We start from the raw sequence: 26,784 nt of genomic DNA on the forward strand, positions 1-26,784 counted from the left end.
TTTGTTCTGAACAGTGACATTTTCTCAGTTTAAAAAAAATTGTTTTTCTTAAAATGTACTGAGCTTAAGAGTAATGCTTACTCATAATGCCTCACACATACAATTTTGCTTTTTATTTGAGTTTGTGATCCTTGCACCCAAGCAATTGCCTCTGGGTATTTCCTGAGTCTGACCCCTGCTACTAATAGTGAAAAGGATGCTTTAAAAGTGTCTTTGGTTTGCCCTCTGATTTTTTGCATATCTGCAAGGCAGCTCTACAAAGGGGATCACATCTTCTCTCAAAACTGTGCAAAAGTAAACATTTCACTTATATTTGTGCTCTATTTTTAATACAATGATTCATCATCAGTTTGCAGTGAGAACACTGGTCAATATCTTGTGCACATGCCACCGCAATACTAACAGATTGTGATACGTTTGTATGTGTTTCCAATAGGTACAATACGAATATATTTTAGGAAATTCCCAAGCCTCCATTTTATGTTTGATTAGAGTAGCTTCACTTGTTTTGGGCTTAGCAGCACATAAGGCAGGGATTTTACATGTTGCTAGGTAAGTTTCATTCAAGAGGATCACTTTCCCAATCATGTTTTCACTATGCCCATACCTTGCTTTAGCTGGGCCACAAATGGAAGTCACAAGAAGAAAAAGTACTTGAACAAATAATAAGCCCAACCATCAGATTTTGCATAATATCAACTCAATAGTAAGGACCAAATTATGAGTTTAGCAGTCCAAGGACTGCCAAACTCATTGTGACACAGTGGTGGTGGTCCAGCCACTGCTGCACCGGTGGTCCGACTGCCTTATTATAATCTGGGCAGTCACACCACCATGGCACTGCCCCAACCGCCATCAGAGATCCCTGGTGGTGGCGAGGCAGTCTAAGGGCTGCAGTATGCTTGAAGGTGCCCTCCAGCATCGCCAAGCTTTTACGACTTTCCTCACCACCAGCAGTCTCATGGAAGTTCTTACTCCATGAAACTGCTGGCGGTTAGGAGAAAGAGGGGGCCACAGGGCCCCATTTTGCACTTTTACACATGTTGTGCCCCCGTGTGTGCATGCACCCCAGTTCCTACATGGCATGGACTGCAGAGTCAATGCCATGCAGGAGCTGCCTTAGGCGCTCCCATTGCAGTGCCCGTTTTCAGAGGCACCCCTGAGAGACTGCCAGAGAAACGCCTGCCAGACATGAGAAAACTCATAATCTGGTGGGCAGTGCTCTCACTGCTTTGGCGTGTCTAGGAGCAGGGGGCAGCATGGCAGCCCCACTCCCACACAGCCAAAGTCATAATCAGCCCCTTAGTGTAATTGTAACGTGAACAGCTAGGAGCTGACACATTATGAATAAACAAGAAAATCATAGTAATTATGGAGTGCACCACTGTTATGAGAAACACTGTCAGATGCACCAATGGCGAAGAGAGTGGGAGGTATTTGAATTTCCTTCTAAGCTTCCCCTTTGGTGTTCCTGTGAGGTGTGTGCCACATTTTGTATATTCATCTAACTTTCACATCAAATCCTTGTCCTCTCACTGCTAGTATGCACTCTCCTGAGACAAACAACAAGAAACATAGTCTTTTGTGTTTTTAGTCTCTCTTTACTAGATGTAGACTTGGATATTCTTACTAATGGGCATTTTTGTTTCTCTACTGCACTAATCGAGGCATAATCTTTGATCTTCCCTCCTACCTTTTCCTTACACAATATGCATTGGTTTATAGTTACTTCCACTGACTATCCATCTGTTCTGAAGAATCGTTGAGATCTGCCAGTGACCAATTAAATTCGGTTTTCCATGACAACCTGATACAGTGTTGACCAAAGAAGCATTCTTTTTTCTCATTTACAGAAGATATTCTCTCAAGATTGATTTTTGAAAGAGCAAGGGTGTGATTGTAAAAACTGAAAAAAGAAAGCTTTATTTTACCAATATGTTACAATATTACTTACTATTCACATTTTTTATGATTTTCGTTGTTACAATATTGGTTATTTTCAAAATAGTTACTATTCATATCGCATGCGCTAAGAGAGGGCCTTGATTTTAAAAATACATTTTTAAAATGGATATTTGGTTTCCAATTGTTCGCATTCAAATATTGCTCAGTGAGTTCTGGAAGGTTGCAGACCAGCTGGCCTTCTCTCTTGGGATGGCACACTGACTAAGCACTTAGGGGAATATTTACAAGCCCATTGCGCCACCCGTATGTCACTTTACCCATGTTAAAAATGACACAAAAGTGGCGCATGAGGCATGTAAATAAGCCCCTTAGTGCGTTGGGGTCTACAAAGATTTTTCAGGCTGTGTTCTGGAGAAATATTTGAAAAACTTAGCAAAATATCATAATAAAGTGCAAAATTTTATGGAGAAACAGAAAATTCTGAGTACCTGGAAAACAACAAGCAGATCATTTGTAACTTGACTTGTCCCCCCAGATGCCCTTGAGAAACTTCTCCCCTCTCTTAGGGCGGTCACAAATACCCTTTAGACAAACTGAGTTTGTAGCCTGGCTGTGGAATTCCAGAATTCAATTGTTTTTGGTGTGGGACTGATCTGAAGCAGTGAAGATTCTTGCAGCAACTCTAATGTGTGCAAACTACATCACAAAACCTTTCCTGAAATCCTGGAGTTTTTGCAACATGAATAACAAAATTACATGACCATTCGCATCTCTGCAGAACAGGGACAAGATTGTAAGCCTTCACAAAAAAAGACATTCACCAGGGGATGTTTCACAATGGGCTTTGCTGGCGAGGAGCCGAGCACCTGTTTTATGTTCATGGAGGGTCCTATTCACAGAAGTAATCTGAGACAAAATCCTAAACTTACTACTTTTAGTATTCACAGAAGGCATTTAGTAGAAGTAAAGTTAGGATTTTGTCTTAAGTCTGTTTTAAGTCTGTTTTAAGTTTGTCTTAAGTCTGTTTTAAGTCTGTCTTAAGTCTGTCTTAAGTCAAACTTAAGACAAAATCTTAACTTAACTACTACTAAATGCCTTCTGTGAATACCAAAAGTAGTAAGTTTAGGATTTTGTCTCAGATTAGTTCTGTGAATCGGCACCAGAGTGCATAAAGTGAATTCATTTTATAGAATATTTCTCTGAGTGAGTGCTTTTTTTTCAGATACTACAGGTTTCCCTCTTTCTGTTTCTGAGCCACGTAATCTGAAAATAAAGCACTACCCCAAGAAATGCCAAGTTAAATGAACTGATTTTACCAACTGCAGGTGCAAAACAGGCACTCAGCTCAACACTGCACCAGCAAAGCCCATCATGATGCAGCCCCTTTGGCTCATTTAGTTATTAGTCCCACTCTGAGGTTTTTACAGAGACTACCGAGAGACCATAAAACAGCAGGATTCAGCCTTGAGGAGCCCTTCTCTTATGCAATTTCTTGGTTTGCCCCACTGAAGATATTTGACATAGAATATCTTTAAGTTCAAAGGTCAAATTTTTGACCGAGAAAAAACACCAAATGTTATCCAACATCCAACACTATTAAATGAGGAACAGTGCCTACACCAAATTCTACCACTCACGCCCTATAGAATAACACTGAAATTGCCTTTCCAGTTGTTTGTTGTCGAACCTTCTTGAGGTTTACAATAATTTAGGACCCGTATACTGTATAGTCTTCATTTATATGCAATTATTATAGTTAAATCATTTCATTTTCAAATACTTGACTTGGAGATTCAACCTTCTTTTTTCTCAATTGTATTGTTCTTTTAACATTGTTTCAACTGTATCAATTTAATTTATATGTGGAAAGCCATGTTACTTGAGATACCCATCAAGAGTGAGCCACATATTTTTGGCAGAAAACAGTTTACCTTCTAGTAAGATCATTTAGACATTGTTAAAGTCAGTCACTGCTCACAACAGGATTGCAACCTCTCTCTCGCTATCTCTCTCATGCCCCTCACTCTCATTGCTCATTATTGGAAATTACCATCTTTTGTGTGGTATTCACTCAAATGTTTGTATTCTGTTTCAGAAACCATTAGTTGGCCGTAGGACTCTGTGCACTTTGCCCCTACTAACCAGTGATAAAGTGCTTGTACTCTCCTTTTCAAATACTTTTCAAATCTGTTAAAGTTGTTATACACCTCATTGGCAGATTCAATTGGTTTATTAGTCCCAAGTATATGGTACAACTTGTACCCAGTGTTTGCAAATTAAATGCTACTAGTGTGAGGCAGCTCTCACTGTGGTACTCACTAATGCAGAATGGCAAACCATGTCTCTAGTCCTGCTACTGCAGACTAGGTGTACAGTTTTAAACTGCCATGTCAATCTGGCAAATTAAATCTTACATCAGGTACAAACCTTCCTTGTTAATTAATACTTTCAATTCACCCTTAACTTAAGCCTTAAAAGCCGATAGGGTGGGGTATATAGTATTTAAAAAGTAGGACATATATATTTAATGTTTTACATGTCCTGGCAGGAAAAAGCCTCCACAGGTGTTTTTCATTGAAGCAATGCAGGCTCTCGCCCAGGTTAACACAGGCTTACACTATTACATTTAGTAAGTGCTAAATTCAGTTTCGGAATATCTGAAAAATGGTAAGCCAACTTAATGGTCATGTTGCATTTTATATTACTATTTTGAAATTACACTTTTAGAAAGTTGACATTTTTCTGCTAAACAAAAAGCCTTGTTTACTATTTTCCAGCTGTCACATGACCCCTGATGACTCCCCTGTTGTGGATGTGTTTTACTTCCAGACATTGGACAGAGGGATCTTCATAGCCTGGGGAAGAACTCAACCCCTTCTTGAGATTTAAAGGATGCCTATTCATTGCTAGCTGAAACTCACACCTTGGCTTCCCTTCCTTTTTTCTCGCTAGTCAGGCTGACACCCGCTTTCCCACCACTCACTGCTTGGCCCTAAGCATAAAAGTGGACCCCACAGAACTCTCTTCAGAAACCTCCAGGAGATGTGAAGAATCAGAGTATTATATGAAGGCCTGCCATGCTGTGAGGAAAACCTGAGGGGAGGCTAGACCTGCTTGCCCTGAATGCAAGACCCCTGAAGTGACGCCAGGGGTCAGTTGGTTGACTGCCTATTTGAGCTACAGGGATACAACAAGCTTCCAGGGACAATTTCTGCCTGCAACTGCCCAGCTGACCAGTTCCAAATTAATCTGACCTGGACCCTGCTGTTGGTCCCTGCTGAAGTGAGTTCAAACCCCCATTTGGTACCCCCAGTTCCTGGACCCTTGGCTGGTGTACTACTTCTCTCCCACAACAGCACAAATTGGAACTTAGAAACGTTTTGCCAACATTCTGCCAGAGGAACCGACGGAGGCCATGGTCGCCGTCGAAGGTGTATATGTTGACGTCGGATCACTGGTCAGCTTCAACTTGCCGACTTGTCTGCAGGAGGTGATACGACTTCCAGAAAAGTTTCTTAGTCCGAACATAGAGGGATTCACCGAGATCAATGCAGAGCATCATCAAATCGATGCCACAGTTTTCCTGGCCATGCACTTCGGATTTTGCTCATTCTGAGACATCCATACTTTATCGATGACCACACCAGGACATCGTTCTCCAGCAAGCCACTGTTGTCGAGCCCTGGTTCAGATCCACCTAGCAGCTTGCCTACCTGATGATTCATCGATGACCACATTTTCTCTATAAATGTTTCTAAGGCAGAGAGTAAAATTTCCACTAGGACCAACCTGGTCCCTCTATCTGACCAAGGCTTCATTGCAGTCAGCCTTAACTTTTGACTTTGACCAGATACTCACAGTCGGTACTTTATGCTTTTTGGCACTATTTTGAATTCAAACTTTAAACATTCATATTTCTAGTTCGCCTTATTGGATTTTTGTGTCATTTATTTATTCAAATATTCTCTAAGCTTTTTACATTTGTTTGGGATATTTGTTGTGCTGTGTTTTCAGTTTATTACTGTTTGAGTGCTGCATAAATACTTTATACATAGCCTCTAAGTTAAGCTAGGCCGCTTTGTGCCAAGGTACCAGGGGGTTGAGCTCAGATGTATTTATTGACATTAGTGGCACAACCTGACAAGAGTTCTACCTTTTATTTGAAATGGGTTCTCACTACCATTAACTAATGCTCCAATTTCTTACACTTAACAATTTGCTTTCCGACTCAGAATGATCCAGGCACAGTGTTGAGGAATTGCTTATAGAGCATCCTTGAGGTCCTCTGGATCCTTTATAGTTAACCTAGCTAACAAACATTGGTTTTAGAACATGGTTAAAGGATAATTTGCAGTCCATTCTAGGCTTTGAGGCCTTAGAGGGAGCCAAGATCAATCCTGGTCTGCATAATAGACATCAAAAACAATGCAAAGATAAAACGAAAAATCAAAGCCAGAACAACGTATCAAAACTCAGTCTCAAAAACTACAAAGAGCATGGATAACATGAATGCATGTTAAAAAGCATAATTTTTTCATTGAATATCCGAAGGAAAACATCCCAACTAGAAGATGGATTGACCTATCAAGTAGTGCTTTGCCTTACTGGTGAGAAGCAAGGCTTGCATTTCACCCTTCCTACCTAAGGGAAAATGTTTATTCTTCAGTTCTTTTACTTTCGTATCCTGCTAGTTCTGTTGCAGGGTAATATTTATTGTTCCATCCTCCCCTACTTCACCCCTATTATTGCTTCTCACTGCTGGTTTGGCATATATAACCGCACAAATACGTTTTTGTCTAGTAAATTACAAAACATAACGTGATCTTTAAATCAGGCCTGGACGTTGTTTGCAAACTTTTACTACGCAGAACTTTGCGAAGTGTCGAAAAACTCTGCGAAGTTACGCAAGTGGCAATGTGCAGTGCGAACTGCCATTCGTGCTGTTTTTTCAACCTGCTTGGGTAGGAATTCTACCTGATCGGCAGCTCACGCTCGTGAACTTACCATTTGCGAATGAGAGCAGGAAAAAAACTCTGCTGCACTACGCGAAGCGGAGTTTTCTGCACTCTGTGAGCTCTGCAGAGCCTGGAGTGCAGAAAACTCCACAAACTCTCCAAACTGAGCGAAATTCACCCCCATGCCTATTTTAAATATGTTTTTAGGTTACTCTGTGCATACCAAGAGAGTAGACAGAAAATAAAAATAACCCCCACTTTGAACCAAGGCTTTGACGCACCAAGCAAGCAAAGCCTAAACATTCTAATGAGAGCTCCCTTGTCTCTTCCAATCAAGCATCTATACATTTATGCTTTATTCCTACTAGTCACACTCTGTTACCTACCATTTCACCTCTACATTCTGTCATCTGTTTATTCTTACATCCATTATTCAGTCTTTCACCATTCCATCCATCCAGTAGACATTCCATCCATCCATCTATCGATCCATCCATCCATAAAGCCTTTCATCCATCAGTTGATCTTCCATCAGTTGATCTTTTGTCTATCCATTCAACCATCCATGATACATCATTTCAGATTTCCATTTACTATGTCATACATCATTCCTCTCAGATTTCATTTGCGCATTTCACCCACTCATCCATCTATCCTTTCAAATTTCCATATGCTCTGTCATCCTTTCACTCACCCATCCATTATTTCATATTTTCATTTACCCTGCTATCCTTTCACCCACTGACCCTTCCATCAGTTTTCTCGGATTTCTGCCATGCTTTCACTATCGATCGATCAATCTATCCATCCATCGATTTCCATTTACTTAGACATTCTTTCACAAAGACCTACCCATCAACCCGCCCATCCATCCATCCATCCATCCATCCATCCATCCATCCATCCATCCATCCATCCATCCATCCAGCCTCTGAGAATTCCATTTACTTTGCCACCCTTTCATCCACCCATGTACCCATTCTCTCACCCACTCATCCACCCGTCCTTTCACCCACCCATCCACCCCTTCTCTAAACCACTCATCTACCCATCCTTTTACCTTCTCATTCCATCCTTTCATCCATCTTTTCACCCATCAATCCATCCTTTCACCTACTCATTCACCCATCCTCTGACCCACTCATCTGCACATCCTTTTACTCATTTGTCCATTAATACTTTCACCAACCCATTCGTCCATGATCTGACCAGAGTGTTACTTGATGAAGGTGATGTTGTTTTTACAACTTTCTGCACATGATGGAGGTAAGGATGACCCAAGAGAATGGAAGTGTATTGCTAACATTCCTAAAACTAAAGGGAGGAGACCTGGGCATTTAAGTGAGGGAGGAGGAGACAGGGGTCCAGTTTGAATGAGGCCTTCTGCTGAGCCAGGGGCTGCTGATGAGTATTCTTGAAGTACTGCCCCTTGGTGGATGTCAGGGGTCATAGGTGGGACTGGAGACCCCGTTGTATAAGGTGAAGGGAACCCTTCAGGTGAGGCCTGGTCTTTTGTCCTTCCCTGATCAAACTTTTAGTTTGATTAATGGCAATCAGGTGCAGAAATCTCACTCCTCTTCGTGCCTCTGTTATTGGTGCATCAGGCTGTGAGAAGCAGCACTCTGCACAATGGCTGTATCTGGGGAGCAGACTCAAGAGGACACGAAAATAGAATCACCTCAAACCAGTTCTGAAAGTGCAGGCAGTGAATACACATCTGCTGTCTGCTGTATAAAAGTGGGACCCCACTTTCACACTTGTTTGTTACAGTTCCAAATCCTCATTGACCAAGGAAAAGAGTGCTCCGCAGAGTGCTTAGAGGACTGCTGTACAAATAAAGCTGTTGGCCACTTGTCAGTCAGTTTCCCAGAGGTGAAGTGATATCTCCTGAGTCTACCTCAGTAAATTGTAAAGCTGCATGCCTTAACTGAAACACCTAGGCGCCAGCCTACCTGCTGAGCAAACAAAGGAGTCTGTTAGCCCTGCAGGAGGAGTAACTACCTGGCAAACACCATCCAGCACCATCCTGTTGATTTTTTCAGACTCAGTGGCACCTAATTTATGCTGTATGTCCCTCTGGCCAAAATGCATCCTTTGCTGATCCAATTACCAGCCTCAGGGACAAGACGAGGGTCCCGGTAGCTCATTGAGAAGGCCACAAGGTCACAGCCCCAAGATGGTGGATGGGAGCTGGGCTGTGGCACATCGGGGAATGGTCTCCTCCGACACCACATCGCTGAGGCACAGACCCCGGTGCCCCTGCTGACACTGCTTCGGGCGGCTATTGGCAGTGCGTGTTTGGCTACAGCAGCTGCTCACCTGGCGCCGAGTGTGGGTAGTAACTGGCCAGCATCCTGCCCAGACAGCAGGGGTGCAGAGAGGAGAGTCAGCAAAGAGACCTGAGGAAGGGTGAGGTGCTGCACTGGGCTGATGCTCTACCTCTGCCATCTTGCTAAGGACCTGGATTGTCGGATGGTGCCATGAATGCTTCGGTGCACTGGTGCAGCGCACTAGCTTGCCAACAGCTGGGCAATGAATGGAGCCAGTCCCCAGACTCTCTGTCATAAGTATTCTGGCAGGCTGCCTGCCCGTGTAACGTCTCAGTAGATCTGAGTGCTGACAGGTGACCGTGGGGTACCTAGCTCCCTCTGCAATTTTCCCTGGAGGTCTGTGGTGTTGTGTCCCCTCACTCCCTTTTTCGACAGGCGAGTCTGCTGATTTCAGACACTGTGGTGAGATAGGGTACTGCCAGGGATCCCATGCCCCTTGGTGCCTACTGCTGGTGTTCTCTTACTCTGGGCCTAGTGACCTCATGCTTTGCACCGCATCCTCATGTGCAGTTTCAGAGCGCCTTTGCTTATATGGACTTGGGTATTTGTGCTACCCCTTTTTGCTCTAACAATAAACCCAGGTGAGTCCGGCTCCTCCAGTGGGACACAACGCCCCAGCAGGTGCTGGACACAAGCCACAGTTCTTGCCCTGCACTGCTCCAGCTGAAGACTCGCGGTGGTTCGTTGGGGCCTGCACTGCTGCCTGCTGGGCCTTATTTTTGTGTCCCCCCCCCCCCAAGTGCTACGAGGGATGCTTTTTCCATATACTGCTTTGAGGGGGGTACCCTGAGAGTGCTCCTGAGGATATTCATCCAGCACAGAGTTCTGGACTTTCTCCTCCTGGTGGCTGGCCTCCATGTCTTTGAAGTTCTCCCCCTGCCTCATCGCATTAACTGTATCCTGGTCCACTGCCACAGCAACAGGGGCGTAATACTCTGCCCGTACAGCATTACCCGTCTTCCATGTTGCCATGGAGGAAGCTTCTCGCAACACAGAACCAGACATTGTGGGTTCGACCATGGGTGATCCAGCTGAGCCCCGACATGACGATGAGGCAACTGATTCCTCCTACGCAATTGTTAAGCATGTCAACTTTGGGCAATTTGCTGTTCCCTCTCCAGCACAGATTGCTAGGCTCATATCCTCTATTACGTTGGGTTCTCCTAATGACCCATGTCCCCACAGGGTGATTCACTTGGCTCCTGAAGTTATATCACGCTACCTTTCAGCCATCTTTTCCATCTTGTTTAAAACTGGAGTTTTTCTGACCTTCTGAAGAAACCCAGCTTTAACCCACTTGATCCCAACAATTACCACCCTTTCACACGGCTTCCCTTTCCGGCAAAGTTAGGAGAGAAAATTATGAACACCCAACTTTCCGCAGATCGACTTCAGAGAAAATCATAGCACCGAATTTGTGCTGCCATGTGTTCCAGAGTCATCCCTGACTGTGAGAATAGAGACATGCAGCAGCAGTATTACCTAGGACATGTCTGATGGGCTGGTGCCTGCAGTCTACTCTGAGACCGTGATTGAGATGCCCATTCACATGCTTTCCCTCCCAGAATCCAAAAGAAGTGGTTGCCCAGAGACAAACACGGGTGCTGCCCAAATGAACTGATCCACCAAGGGTGTCAAGAATTGAGCAACAGAATTGCATAAGAACTAAACAAATGAATTGTGGGAAACTGAAAATCACTTACAATGGAAGGGGCCACCTGCATCGGAGCCATAAACACACTACTGCTTTAATCCCAGAGAACAGTCTATGCCAGAAAAAGAGGGGCTCCATGGAGAGATAGCAGATAGCGCTACAGCCAGGCCTCAATGCCCAGGACACCACATTTTAAATTGCATATATTGTGTGTGTAGTAGTCTGTTCTATTGTGCATTAGAGTACGTGGCTTTCTTGAAAGTAAAGCACTGGGTTAAGACAAACAGTTATTGAGTAGTTGTGTGATTGTTGAGTCCTGAACTTTAGCACCCACCATGCTTCCTCTCTGAGAAGCCTGTGCTGATTTCCATCCCTATCACTGAGATTCAAGTGCAGTAGGAGTTGTTTCCAAAGCCATAGTAGGACAGACTAGAGGAAATCAGAGGCAAATTTCCTATACCCCATGGTGGAGGCCCAGTAGCCCCTGCTTGCCTAATGGACCCCAAATGGGTTCTGACAGCATATTACTGGAACCCTGAAAGATGTATTAAGGATAAAAGTTAGAGCTCTAACAGCTGCAGATAAGTGGAACAGTGCACTAACACAAACATAACTAGAAAAAAGAACTCAAGGAAGCATAAAACAAACACAAAATCACATGGACTGAATTCTACCTGAGAAAAGTGCTCAGAGGCCAGCTAAATACTCTATTAAACAGTAAATCAGAAAATGACTTGCCTGATCCTATGAAGGAGCAAAATACTACTAAGGTAATAAAGCCCATTCCTTCTTAGCAAAAACACTGCAGGCAAAAAGAAATAGAGGCGCATCATTTGTATTACAAGATACCATCGGTAACTAGTCTTTGGAAATAAGGCAAAGGGCAGATCCTTCTGGTAGTGTCATACACAGTTCTTTAAATAGGCATAAGATAGAATGCTCCACAGCCAGATGTAATGATTAAGGGGTCTGAACAAAGAAGTAGCCTAGTTCGATCCTTAAATACTGATGAGGTCCGGAACTACTAATGCATTTATGGGTACATTTTACAACACATTTTTAAACTACCTGACACCAATCCTGAAGAAAGAGCTTCAATCTATCTAGGGAGAGGCAACTGAGTTCATGAGTGATGCAGATGTCACAGTCATACCCAAAGAGGGAAGAGACCCTAGAGTGTGCACATCTTACAGAACAGCAGTGTTATTATAGACAGAAATCAAACTATTAGCCAATGGGCTTGCGTTAGTCCCTCTGAGTGTGGTACATGAAGACCACTGGGGTTTCATCCATGAGAGACAGATATTGAAAAGTTTAATGAAAAACTATACAGTTGCATTAGACAGTGAAAATGTTTTCAACAGTTGAGTTGTCCTTGTACATGTTGATAGAATTTTTACTTGGTGATGACCGGACTAGGCGTATTATGAACTTGCATGCATGGCTAAGAGCTGGGATGTTGGCTAGTATGATAGTTTCAGAAAGATTTAGTATAAAAAGGGGTACAAGACGGGTGCCTGATATCACCACTACTGTTCACTATAATGAAAGACTTTCTGGCACTGGAAGTGCAACAGTCTCTGTATGCTAGTTTGTTACCTATTTGCTGGTAAATTGAAATGGCATGACAATACACAGTTCTTAGAAAGGCATTGAAATGTCCACCAATTTCATGCTATTTGATTTATTATCTAAGAGGAAAGGAGTACTGTTTCATCTAAAATTACACTAAAAAATATTTTCAAAAATGCATAACAAAGTAAGTTTCAGCTGGGTCTAGTGGCATAACAGACTAATGCTCCACTGTAGGGCCCTGTGTTTGACCTTATGGTCACAGGTTCAAATCCTGATGGGTCCACTCAGCCTTTCATCATTCTGAGTGGCATTGAGTTGGGTGACAATAAACATCTGTAACTCAGTGCCAAAATACCCTTCTGGGTGACTGTGCACCATACAAATACACATGTTACGTTACATGCCACCAGGAATTAAAAAAATGCAATGGAAGATGTGGCAACAAGCAGAGAAAGGGCCCTATCCACAAAGGTACATTTACAGATGCAGATTTACTCGCATGTAAATTTACTGCTGGATTTAACTGTAAATATACAGGGTTTTGCTATTCACTATCTCGGAGTGCAGTTTTCCACCTAAGTGTAGAACTGATAGTCTCCACTTTCTAGATTCAAAAGTTGAAGATATCTAAGACTGCATTTTTTACTCTCAGGAAGGGTTCTCCCTATGGTAAATTACTGGGGAAAAATAAACTTTATTCATTATTAAAAAAAAGTGATTATTTTCATGTAAAACATTTACATTTATTGAATTATTATCTCGAACTAATAAAGTAAAATGTTACTACACATTAACTAGTGGAATTAAATGATCATAACATAATGTAATAATTACTCTAGTTTTACTTAATTTAAAAAATATTTTGTAAACAAAATGTAAAGACATCTTACAATCACAAGCATTTTAATATTTTGCAAATTTTATTTAGTAAGATTTCATAAAATATTTAGTTTGAATTAATATAATTTTAATGTTTTATTTACATTTTATTTTTTAAATAAGCTATCATTTTTTTAAATACATTTAAATATAACATATTTTAACATTAAGAGTAATTATATATATTTATTTATTTTAATAAAGTAATGTAATTATTTAACCTTATCTCCTATAGGATGTTTTAAGTCCCAGGCTTCATTATTTGATATAGAAGTGTTTTGAAAGTGTGTTGCAGTGCCTGTGAGTGGACATGTGTTGTGCTAGACTTGCTCCAAAGCTGGGCTGCAGAACATTTACAACTGCTTTTTGGCATTTTGAACTGTAGTAACCTTAGAAGTTTAGTTTGTGACTAGCAATGGTCTTACTCTTTTGTGGTAGGGTGCTTGTATTAACTTGCTCCTCTCTAAAGCTCTCCTTACCCATCTCTACACCTTTCCTGTTTTGTAGCAAATATTCCCCAATGTTCTGCCACTTCCCCCTGTCCCTGCCACATTTACTGCTAAGGCTCCCATGACCAGTATGTTGGAATAGGGTATTTACCACATTTGATAAATGCCATTAGCATCACACCAGGGTGAATTATTTATCACATGTGGTGAAAACCTTCAAGCTTTCAACAGGAAAATAAAGCATAACCTGCAGAACCAGTGTCCCACACACCAAATTCTATATGTTTTGCCTTTTTTTCTGGCCTTTTCTCCTTATAAATTTCAGCAGGTTAGGCCTGCTTGAATTTATCAGGGAAAAAGTATGAGGAAGTGTCACACAAATCGAAATTCTGATCCCTGTGCAAGCACGTTTTCATATGGATCAGAATTTAGTCCTTAACTAGTAATGAGGGACAAGTAGCAAAGAGGTGAATGTGGATATTCCCACCGATAGGTTTGTTGACTGCATTTCACAGTAAGTAGTACTACTGTATGGATGGATGTGTGCGTATTGTATTTTAATAGCACAAACCTAGCCAAAAGGCAGCAGAGTGCTGTACGAGATCAAAGGTTAGTAGTGTTATCTTATGTACTACATACTACAAGATACAGTTTGGGAATTGGGCCCAAAATATCCAACAGAACATAGACCCCCCTGTACATGTTCACAAAAGCATAGCCATACCCTTAAGGTCCTGTTTAAGAGGTGCATGCTATTGGGGAGGTGAAAACTCTGCATTTGCAATTATCATTACTCCCAGGTAACGCCCCATGAATACTTTGCAATTATAAGGTAAACATCACAGAATGGTGAATAACTGGGTTGACCTGGCTTTACAAGGTAGGATTCTGCATGTTTTTTCCTTTTTCTATGCAGTTTAGAGCACACATTTAACACCTGCTTTGCGCAGATGGTAAATGTGTGTGCATGCTCCTGTGTAGGGTGTGGGGAAGGACGGGGTGGTAAGTGAATGGAAAGATGGCACCTGCCAGTGTAGCTCCTTATATGCTCCACAGTGCTCTATCCCTGGGGGCTGCTAAATGTGTTTAGGCTACAATGCAACCTACCTGCAAAGTGATGTTATGATTAGGAACTTTTGCTGAGCCTTTTGTTTGGCCTTTTTTCTATTGTATATGTAACACTTCACCTTTAATTCCTGAAAGTGGAAAGGATGAGGAGTGGCTTAACCTAGATGATGAGTGTCTGCAGGGCACAAAAAGCCTTCATTCCTTTATAGAAGAGAATTGCTGGAACCACAGACTTTGAACAACATTAACCAAAGAACTGCGTTAACAATATTTACTCATGCAAAGGGTACTGAAGCTATGGAAATGATATGGAAGACGGAACTGTAAAGGATGATCAACTAGGAGATAGACTTTAGAATGCAGGGTTCTCCAAAGTCAGTCCTGGAGGGACCGTATCCATTCCAGACTTTTAAGATAACTACATTTATCTAAATGTGGATAGGCTAAAAAATTCTGTCATGGATCTGACACTCCAGGACCAACTTTGGAGAACCCTGGAGTAGGGGAAGGCATGCGGAACCTTGATGTGCCTAACAGTCCTTATGCACAACAAATTATTTATCAATCATTATTTTAAAGATTATGAGTTATGTAATTGAAAAATTGTATTAATTCAAAAAAATAAATATGATCATATACAGTTGTCAAATGAGAATATTATGAATAACGAGAATTCAAAATATTACTTTCAAATGTTTAAATAAAACAGAAAGATGAAATTAAAATACCTTCTCTGGTACAGTTCTATTGCCTGAAAAATAGTCAAAAAAACATAAATGTTAGGTATAGGTTGAAGTTTGAAAAATCGCAGAATTTTCACACATACTAACTATACATGTAATTCTCATTCACCCTAAAAATATAACTTTCCTTGCAACCTTATTTGTGTTGTCATGTAAACACTGGCACAACTGTGAAATCAGGTACACGTTATTTTTCCCCTTTGTTTATACAAACGTCTACTTACAGATGGGCACAGATTACACGTTTTTGTTCGTGATTGTCTAATGTGATTTTGTGTATAGCAAATGTTGGTGCTCTATTCAAAAATGTATTTTCTCTTTTAATGTGTTAAACTCATATTTACAGTACATAATAGGTAATTGATCTGATAAAATTCTGATTCGCATCAAATAAAGGTACTGCTCTTAAAGTGTATAAGAACACATTACTGAGATATCCACAATCGCAACAATTCACAACAAGTCTTCATGGTTTAGTCTCTAAGTTGTGTTTATTCTTTCTTTCAACTTAATTCTCCATGTCAATACATTGTAAGTGATCATACAAAAGCCAACACGTGTTTCGAACTCCACTGCGCTTCTACAGGGCTTCAATTTTGAGTTTTGATAATTTTATTCCATCATTCCCATTTCTCCATTTATTAAATTATTCTCATCTTCCGTTATCACTGTCTCCTAAATTTCTTTTAAGCTCCTCCTTTTAATGCAATTGAAAGTTAATGTCCTTGTACATGATCACTTACAATGTATTGACATGTAGAATTAAGTTAAATAAAGAATAAACACAACTTAAAGAATCAACCAAGAAGACTTGTTGTGAAATGTTGCGATTGTGGATATCTCAGTAATGTGTTGTTTAATGTTTGTAAAAAATACTGGTGGGGACCAGTAACTGGTACTAAGCGCCGGGCAAAAACTGTCACCCAAATTGTATTTTTGTATGTATTTATACCTAGTGTTGATCGCCTCTGGGTAGTTATAGTTAGGTCAGCTGCTCCACAGGAAAAGCATTTTTGTGTTGCTAATAACTTTGGTGCCGTTTGGCAAATCTCCATTAAACTTTCCAAAAAGGTTCTACTTTTTAACAAGTTTGTGCATGGAAAGGGGTGGGGTTGATCCGTCAAGCAGGGGCATGGATAAAATGGGGGGTCCCAAAACTCTAAATCCCTATAGATTTTCTATAGACTTCTTCAGGTAGGGTTACAGCAAAAAAATACCTGACCACTGCAAAGTTAGAAATTTACTCATAAAGCATGTCTCTTGTGATTTGGTGTAAATATGTAAAGCTGTTTTTGTGAAATTTGAGTTAAAATAAGCCCTCTGGTTGGCCTTGAAAAGTTAATAAAGTTAGGTATAGCTAGACGGTTCACCCAGCAGTTCCACAAAAAAAAAGGCCTTCTGATTGGCTAAAGGGCCATTTTTCCCATCCACCATTTCGGTACAGCAGGATCCGGTCATAGTACTATGCAACTGCAAATAATATATTTTAAAAATGTGAGTTGGAAATTTTTGGGGTGAAGGATGTCCATGGGGGTTTGACTGCAGGACCGTGCCGGAGCACAGCGCAAAGTTGGTCACCGTGGTGGCAAAAGGCATGCTCAGGAGGGGGTTGAACACACCCACTACAGAGCACGACTGAAGAACTTGTTTAGTTTCACTGATGATTCGCTCTCAGCACTACCTTCGGGGGTCTCAATTCCTCTCTTTCATTTTGCCTCTGCTATGGTGAACCAACCCCACCCCACCCTCATAAGCTAATCATTCCTGTGGAAAGTCATTGATGACTTTCTTATTCATCAGCACACTCTCACAGCTCCTGTTAGCCATAATGTATATCACCCCCTATTCACCCTCATCCCTTACCAAATAATTCCTCCACCTTGACTTCAGTACACTTGACTCCCATCATGCCAAAATAAACACCAATTAGGACTCCCCCTCTGAAGCTAAAAATATTCTAGTAGTGTCACAATTGTAGTTCACTTGCATATCCGGCCATCAGAAAAAAGCCATTGCCTAAGCAGATCACTCTCTTAAGAAACACAAATATGCATTATGCACAGATGGCACAGTATAATTGAACACCTTTTCGGAGATTTGTTGCCTTTTTCAAAGTTGATTCAAACATACTAGGAAAGAAAGAAAAACAATGTCTGTGGCAGAAGGGAGGCAACTTGGTACCACAGTATGGTTCTTTTCTCTAGCACATTTAGACAAATTCTTATCCACATGTGTAATGTGAATAATATATAGCAGATAGATACATGTACCATAGTAGGCCACGCCCTGCGGCCAACCCGGGGTTGACTGCCTGTAGCCAAATTGGCAAAGGGCCTTATCGCAGAACAGAACCAATTAAATTCACTAAAAGAAGCCATTGTTGAAAAATGTGTTATGGTTCAGACTCAAATGCACAAAACCACTGACATTCGCCAGTTACGGTTACCAGTGGACACAGCACGACCCTAACTTGTGCCATTTCTCAGGGTCAAAACCATCAATTTGTCATGGGCAGGTAAGCAAAGGTATGTGCTATGAGAGAACAACATGGCAGATGGCACAAGCAGTCGCCACTGCCTAGTTATAATGTCAGAGATTCCATAGGAAAAGCATTTTTTGTGTTGCTGATAAAGTTGGCAACATTTGACAAATCTTTATTAAACTTTCCAAAAAAAGATCATCCACCTAGCTCCTTCATGAAAGTTTTAGGGTGATCCCTCAAATGAGGGCAGAGAAAAAGGGAGGTCCCAAGACACTTTCCATTAAATTTCCCATAGGAGTTTTGGGAGGCAATAAGAAAAAAAGGGATGAGCATAAATACACCAAAGTGGGAAGAAAGCTAGGTCTTTACTTAGAAAGCCTACTTTTTGTGATTTGGTATAAGTCTTTTAATTCATTTTTGAGAACTTAAAGGTTAAAATATTGTGATATCTGGACTGTTGGTATTGCAAATTTAAAAAAAATAAAACACTCTGAGAGGGCTTTTAACCCATTTGCCCCTTCAGCACGCAGAACCAAGATATCTGATTGGCGTGCCGCTACAACAACAGGAATGCTTCAGCCACCAGTTCCGGACTCAAGGATTCTATCCCTGTGTTCTGCATTTTGGGAAAGAGCAGCATACAAGAGAGTCATGCATGGAGAGTGGTTGGCCACCTGTCGGAGTTTGCAAAAGGCCTGGTCGCAGGACAAGCACTGTGTTCAACCTCTTACTAAGCATGATCAAAATCTATGCTTAGTGAGGGCATTTGGTGGATATGCTTAAAAAACTCCCCAAAAATAACTGAAAAAAACCCAAAGTTTTATTTTATTTATTTATCTATTTATTTTGAAAGTTTTATATAGCGCAAACATGACCACCAAGGGTATCAGAGCGCTTTACAAATTATGCATCATAGGGGTATATTACAGATAATGCAACAAAGGGTATAAACATACAAAAAAGAAAAGACCAATCGACAGAATCAAAGTCAAACATTGTCAAACAATCTCGTGAGGGAAAAGTAGACACACCAATAGGCAAAATCAAAGTCTAGAATTGTCCGACCTAATCATGACCCAAGTGCTGAACCGAGACCATGGGTATGGATCCAGAATCCGTTGTCAGAGCCATGCTAAGGCAGAAATTTCTTCATCAGGAGCCCTTTGACCTATTTTTTAAGAAGATGGTAGAAGGATTCACCCTGACTTCTGGGGCAAGGGAGTTCCAGATCCTCAGAGCCAACCCCGAGAAGGCTCGGGTATAGGTCCTTTTTTTTATTTTTGAGGTTTAAGCAAAAGGGTGCTGGCGCTTCTGGAGGCTCTAGAAGATCAAGAGAGTTCCAATTTCTATGCAAGGTACAGCGGGGTCTTGAAGTGGATGGCTTTGTGAGCCATGCATGTAATTTTTAACTGGATCCGAGCTTCATAAGGAAGCAAAGACAGTTCCCGCAAGTCCGCAGAGATGTGGTGGTATTTCTTTGTACCAGTTAAAAGCCTAGCAGCAGAATTGAGGGTAGCCCTAAGAGGAGCCGTCCTCGCTCTAGGCAGGTCACAGAGTGTTGCACTACCATAGTCAAGCTTTGAGATCACTAATGCTTGTACTGCAACCTTGAGGTCATGAGCAGGGAGGAAGGGTTTGAGTTTCCTAAGTAAACTGAGTTGAAGGTTCGCTCCTTTGGTAAGAGAACTGATGTGCTTCTGCATGTTCAGGCTTTTGTCTAGAATGATACCCAGAGGTGATGCCGAGTCCACGAGGTGTGGACAGCAGTTAAGAGCCGTCAGCTGATTCAGCCAATGTTCCATGACGAGGGATTGGTTGCGGGGTGAGATCAGAAGGAATTCCGTTTTTAGAGCATTAAGCTTCAGGTGATTGCGTGTTAGCCAACTTTGTGTTTCCAGCAGGATTGAATTAAGGGACTGGATGTCTTTGGAGTAGGTGATCTTCAGGTATAGTTGGGTATCATCCGCATACATATGATATTGAATGCTGGATGATTTTAAAATTTCCGTCAGAGGCTCCATGAATAGGTTAAAGAGTGTGGGGGACAATGCAGAACCTTGTGGAACACCCAAAGTGAATAAGGTTATGGTAATAGGATCTTACTTTACCCTAAATTCCCTAGAAAGTTTTAGAAAAAAACACTGGTTAAAAAGATGTTATAGTTAGGTAATGTAATGAGATTTTAGCTTCTGTTTAAAACTCCCTGAAAATTTACTGAAAAAAAAGGAAGTTTTAATTGACATATAGTTAGTTATTGTAATAGCAGAAAAGCTAACATTTAGAAACTGAAAAGCCACTGAAACTCACCAGTATAATTTATGGAGCAACTAGAACATGTGTGGCCACCATGCAACGTTTATGACCTCTCATATTACATCACTCATAACATGTTAAATTGCATCATAAATTGCATCATTTATGACATTACAAATGACATTATGAGATGGGGGACCATTGGGGAAATGCTCCAAATTTCACATAATGATTCATTAACACCCATCTTTAGATAAGTCCAATGTTTCTTTGTGTGCCTTTTTGTGAATTATGGAACTATCAACAGGCTGGGTACTACTAATCTTGCCTCCTAAAGTGAAAATTGGGTTCAGTGGTAAATGTGTGTTGGAACTTAGACAAAGCTCTAAGCCTTCCATCTCTGGCCAAATTCCACGCATTTCCTTAACCAAATTCCATTTCTATAAAGTGGCTCAAAATAAGATACAGATCAAAACAAAATGCAGGGCATCAATTAACCAACGTTTCTGGTGTAGAGGAAGTGACATCAGATAACTTTTATTGACCCAATAACATCACAGGAAGTGACATCATATGTCCTCCAAGGAAGTGATGTCTACATTACACTGCTTTATAATTTGTTTTATCAAGCTTAGTGCTGCTTGCCTCACTTTGCCTTAGGAGCTGCAGAAAGTAAATAGTGCAGATAACAGCACAGTTTTTCTGTTATGTTCTTGACAATGCCTTTGCAAGACTTCTGAGACCAGGTTCACAAAGGCAGTGTCAGTGGTCAGAAAAAAGCAAGCCTGGGGTCTCAAATGACGTCCATGACAGAATGTAGTAGAGAGCCATCTATCTCGGGTGCGCTAGAGGATGCCAATCAAGATGGCCACCTTGTGAATCAGTTCTCCAGGATGGAATGCTAGTCTGACAAATGCATTCTGCCAACAATGCCATCCTCAGTTATAAATTACATGCCTAAATGCAGTACTTATTTGCGACACAACTAAGCACAGCATACCCTCCTGGTGATAGGGAGGCCGAGCTGGAGGAAGTGCAGCAGGTGTGGCCTAGGCAGGGACACTGGCAGCCAACTCAGACAAGACTGTACCTTGAAGAGAGGGAGTCACCATGCCCTGCGCTGTGTGGCCTGAAGATGCAGCCTCAGGAGCCAGCTGCTGGTCGAATCCCTCACCTGCTAGGAGAAGAGATATAGAGGGATTGGTGGGCCCGCACATACAGGGAAGAAATGAGTCAGAAGGGTCCGGCATGAGCGGCACTCAGCAACAACACAAGGCATGCTATTGGGGGCAAGAAGTGGTAGCTGGAGTGATTGTTACCTTGCTTGGTAGGCTGGAATTAGGATGCACATTGCTGAGGCCCAGACTCATACTAAGCTGTGTTATCACTCTTAATAGCTGGGGTGGTGGGAGCAATGATACCACCTGAGCAGATCTAATTTAAACTGCTGCCTTGACCCTGCATTCAATTTCACTACTTTTGGTGATCTTTGCAGAGGTCTGTAAGGGATGTGCACGCCCAACCCATTTGATAATATCTAAGCGTATTGAAGTACATACTGCCTAAACTGGCACACAGCATTCTACAGCAACACTTAAGTATGGGCGTACAGCAATACCCTGCCTGACATTTTGGTGACTTGCTTTCCCCATGTCAATCTCTCAGCCTACAGACGACTAGACCTGGTGAAAGGTCATATTTTAGACATAGAGGACGAAGCTGCAGTGCAAGCCAAGCAACAGAGCGATCTGAAATTAGAGCTGGAGAAAGTAGAGGCCAAGAATAAGGACCATGACGCTTAATACCATCACAGCATCCTACTCCAATCTGGAACGCCAGAATCTGCAAATATGGGAAAAGCAGAACACTTTATCAAAGCATGCTGATTGATATCTTCAGGCCAGACAACCTGCCTATGGTATTTGCAGTGCCAACTGATCATTAGGTCCTGGGCCATCTCCTGGAGCTCTCCCTCACCCAAGCTTCATCAAACTACTGAACTTTTGGGATTGAGATAGGATCTTACAATTGGCAACAGAAGAAAGAACATTCAGCATAAAAGGCAGTTCGCTATCTTTTTTCTAGGTTTTCATACAACTGGTCCAAGACACAAGGTGGAAATTCAATCCTGTAAAAGAGAAGCTGTGTGTGATGAACATTCCGTATGCCATGCTCCATCCTGGCCAGCTGCGACTAATGCATAATTCAAACTTGACATATTTAAATCCCCAAGAGAGATGCACACTTCAAGTTTCACATTTTTACTGGCAGAGGAATGGGGGACCGCGTAGGGAATTCCTTTCCAGGTCTTTACAGTGACGTGGAATGACAACTTAGCTAAGGACTGATGGTAGCCATCTAAGAGGTATTTCTTTGGTTGCTATATTTTCATTTTGGTGATGTTGCTGCATTGCTGACTGCCAGTGGTGGCCTCCCTTCTGCTGTGCCTGTATTGGCCCCAGCTCTGTAACAATACTATACACTGTCAATCAATGGGCTGGCCGAAGCGTGCCAGTCCTCAAACAAATGATGTGCCAATCTGCTCATTTACAGTCAAGTCAATGGTAATTGTATACTCTGCTGGTCCTAGTCCTCGGTATTATATAATGCGATTCTCGCCTCCCTTAAAGGTCTAAATCTTTCTCAAAATGCTGGTAAAAAACTTAATTTGTGTTATGTCAACATTGCTTGTGAGTTAACATGGGGATACTATCATGGAAGTTGGGCCCGATGTAGGGGGATGGGGGTTACAGTAATACGAAAGCCTATAAAAGAGACAAAACAGTATCATTGGTGTATACTCTGAGTGTAGTGCATGTTGGCTGAAAGCCAAATGATGAATGACTCCCTAAGCATGCCTCCAATGCACAATAATCAGCTGAAAAGCAAGGTACATTTCATGACATGGAAAGTAAGTGGCGTTAATGAGTTCTGCAAGACATGACAATTTCTTGTGTATATCAAGCAATACAAAGTGAACATTGCTTTGATGCAGGAAACCCATCTGTCAGACACTGCAAATTCATAAGTAGGTGGCATTCCTATTGCTATTTTTCTTCATTCTAAACTTATTCAAGAGGAGTGGCAATTTTAGTCAGATAGATTCTTCAATTTACATCCTTAAGCAATTCAACAGTTGATCAAGGCACATTTTTCCAAGTCGAGGGTATGCTATATGAGCTGTGCAAATATGTATGGCCCAAACTTCAATGAATCTGAATTTTTGGATGCAGTTGGGAAATCCCTTGCTGTTGCTGCCCCTTCACCCATATTTGGGGAGGTGATTTCAATGTCACAATGTAAACTGATCTAGAGTGTACTGGCAGGGCTATAAACAGGCATGACCGAGCATGAACTGAACTGACCAACACTATGCATCAGTATGAACTGCTAATTATATATTGTACTGCCATTCAGATCAACAGAAATTATTCATATCACTCAATGGTATATGGATCTTACTCTAGCATGGATTACTGACTTGCCTCTAAGGATGTCATGGGTTGGGTTGAGTCCATCTCCTACCTTGCCAGGACCCTCACAGATTATTCCCCAGCTCCCTTTTCATTGAATATTCCCATGACTTCCCGCACACATACACATTGGAGAGACCAACTCACTAAATTCACTTGGAGTGGCGTTAACACACCAGACACAGCCCTACTGACTGAGTTACATTTAAAGTTGTTAGTCTTTAAAGAGTTGGCATGAAAGGAAATATGTGGGAAAGGGGTGCTCGGGCCACACCTTGGTGGGCCATCTTTAGCGGCTTTGGACTTTGTTAAAATAGCGAATCTTAAGTGGGACAATTGCCACACCGCGACCTAGAGGTTGGTTTGACTGCTCCGATCCCACTGCATGTGGCTCTCCCGTTGCAGTCCTGTCAGATGCTTTGGGTAGGCTGGCAGGGCATAAAAGCTTCTATTGTGGAAGTGTACTCCTCATTGACTGCTCTAAAAAAATAAATAGACGTGCCCTAAATAGTTTGGTGGGTTCCTTGAGGCCACTTTGGACACAAAAATTAGACACATTGGGAAAATTGTTTATTAAAAAAAAAACGTTCTAACATTGAAGAAAACCTGAATGGCACCCCCCCCCCCCAGTTACCTGAATGTATTAACTTATCAATTTCACTCATTGAAGGATATATACATGTGTATTCCACAAATAATTTTCTGACACTTCAGTAATAATCTTAGAAAATGTGGATTCAAATAATGTCAGAGAAATCAGGGAAAAATAAAACATTTATTGTCAGTGGTGGCTCCTCTGCTAAGGCACCGAAGCATCGCCCCACTGAAAAAATGGACAAATAAAATGATGATAACTATTGTTATTATCATTTTATTTTTCCTATATACTACAGTGGCTCTCAGGCGGGGCTGGCGGAGTAGGGAGAGGAGTGGTTTTCACTCCTAAAGTGCACAAGACTTCTTGGTCTGCCCTCTCGGGCTGCCCCAAGCAGACCCACGCACTATGCATGTCCCCCACCAGGCTGCAATACACAGCCTGGTGAGGAACATGCAAACCCTTCCATCTGAGCGCCGATCCATAGCGCTCAGACCAATCACAATGCTGCATCGCAGCATTATGATTATCTATAGGGAGACTGGGAGGGCGCGTGCTTCATGCTGCTGGTCAGGAGTGCAGGAAGATGACGGAGGGACGGAGAACAAAGGAGGGGCTGCGGCTGTTTCGGTGTTTTTTTGTTTGTATAGGTTTTCTTTTTTTGTCCCCCCCGCCTCCCGCACCCGCCTCACCACCTGGGTCCGGTAGCAGCTGCTACTGTTTATTGTACATCAATGCAATACTACAACATGTTTGTGTATTTCCCAGTATGCCTAATATGTTTCAGATTTTTTGCAGTACTAGCTTATGCATCTCAAAGACCAGGGCAATGAAATTGTTTTCAAGATGGAGAAAAAAAATTAGTAGGAGCCACACCAATCTGACAACCTACTACTTTATTAAGAGTTGATTAAGAAGAATACAAAAATAAAACAATAAAGACTGCAGGACATTTTATATTGACAGTTCCTTTCAAAGTGCATTGCACAGCAGGGGGATGCTGAAGAGATTCATAGATTTATACCCAACGCAGTTAAACTTTATACTGAGATAGATACTATTTATTTATTTATTTATTTATTTAGCGATTTGTAAAGCGCCTGGTGACCCAAGGGCATCCCCGCGCTATAAAATTTGCTGTCCAGATGGGAAGGGAGGAAAGAAGGAGGATGGCCTTATTTAGGGAATAAAAGTGTTTTTAATTTTTTTCTAAAAATAAGATAATTGGATTCCAATCTAAGGGTGCGTGGAAGGGCGTTCCATCCAGTGGACGCTTTTACTGAGAAGCGTCGACCTCCAGTGCGTGTCTTTTTAAATTTGGGGATGTAGGCTAGGTGCTCATTCTCAGACCTCAGGGATCTGGAAGTTTTATATGGAGTAACCAGGTCGTTGAGGATCGAAGGGCCACTTCCATTGATCAGTTTAAATGCCGTGCACATGGCTTTGAATTCCACTCTTTGGCGCACAGGGAGCCAGTGCAGGGCCTTGATAGCCGGTTTCGCTGACACTCTGGAGGGAAGGTTCAAGAGTAGGCGGGCAGCTGCATTCTGTGTTCGCTGCAATTTCGCCAGCGTGGCCTCAGGGGCTCCCAAGTAGATCATGTTACTGTAGTCCAAACGTGATAGTATGAGCCCTTGGACCAGTAGTTTCCTGGCTGCGGGTGGGAGTAGGGGGAGAATCCTGCGGGTAGTACGCATAAGCCCAAAACAGGTTCCTGCAGTTTTGGCCGCTTGCGTTTTCATGGAGAGCTCGGGTTCTAACCATACACCTAGAGTCTTAATTTCATGTTTTGGGGTAGGAATTTCTCCGAACGCGTTTGGCCAGACCGCTGGGGGGATGGTCACCCATTGCTTTCCCATGAGCATCACTTCGGTCTTTGACCCATTAAGTTTTAGTGATGACTCACACATCCATCCGTGAATTTCCGTAAGGCTGGGTGGTCGTCTAGTTGGGATAGGGAGACGACCAGCTGTGTATCATCAGCGTAGCTCACTATTTTTATGCCGAATGGGATCACCACGTCTTCAAGGGGGGCCATGTATACATTAAAAAGCGTTGGGCTCAGGGAGGATCCCTGAGGGACCCCGCTCATGAGGGGAAGAATGGACGAGCGATGGCTGCCGTCCCAAACCTGGAACGTGCGCCCCGCAAGGAAGGACTCTATCCATCTGAGTGCCGTCCCGGTCAGCCCTGCCGCCGTCAACCGATTGAGGAGGACACGATGGTTGACTGTGTCGAAGGCTGCACTAAGATCCAGGAGGATCACTGCCACTGACCCTCCTGAATCAAGTATGCGCCTTGCCTCTTCGATGACGGCGAGAAGGGCAGTATCTGTGCCGTGGCCCGGGCGGAACCCAGTTTGGGATTGCCGTAGGATGTTATTTACCTCGAGAAACTGAGACAGTAGTCTGTTGACCAGTTTC

At 42.2% G+C, this 26,784-nt stretch overlaps 1 protein-coding gene across 7 annotated transcripts in view; it reads right to left on the reverse strand.

Annotated features, from left to right (window-relative positions):
* The window catches only part of LCP2 (lymphocyte cytosolic protein 2), a 581,277-nt gene that overhangs the window by 148,977 nt on the left and 405,516 nt on the right, over positions 1 to 26,784 (reverse strand). For all 7 annotated transcript variants that reach the window (XM_085617865.1, XM_085617869.1, XM_085617864.1 and 4 more), the window contains exon 11: positions 15,544 to 15,566. In XM_085617865.1, coding sequence (XP_085473991.1) covers positions 15,544 to 15,566 — 23 coding nt within the window. The remainder of the gene's footprint in view (positions 1 to 15,543; positions 15,567 to 26,784) is intronic.

The sequence above is a fragment of the Triturus cristatus genome, chromosome 7 (assembly GCF_964204655.1).
Source record: "Triturus cristatus chromosome 7, aTriCri1.1, whole genome shotgun sequence".
Taxonomy (NCBI): Eukaryota; Metazoa; Chordata; class Amphibia; order Caudata; family Salamandridae; genus Triturus; species Triturus cristatus.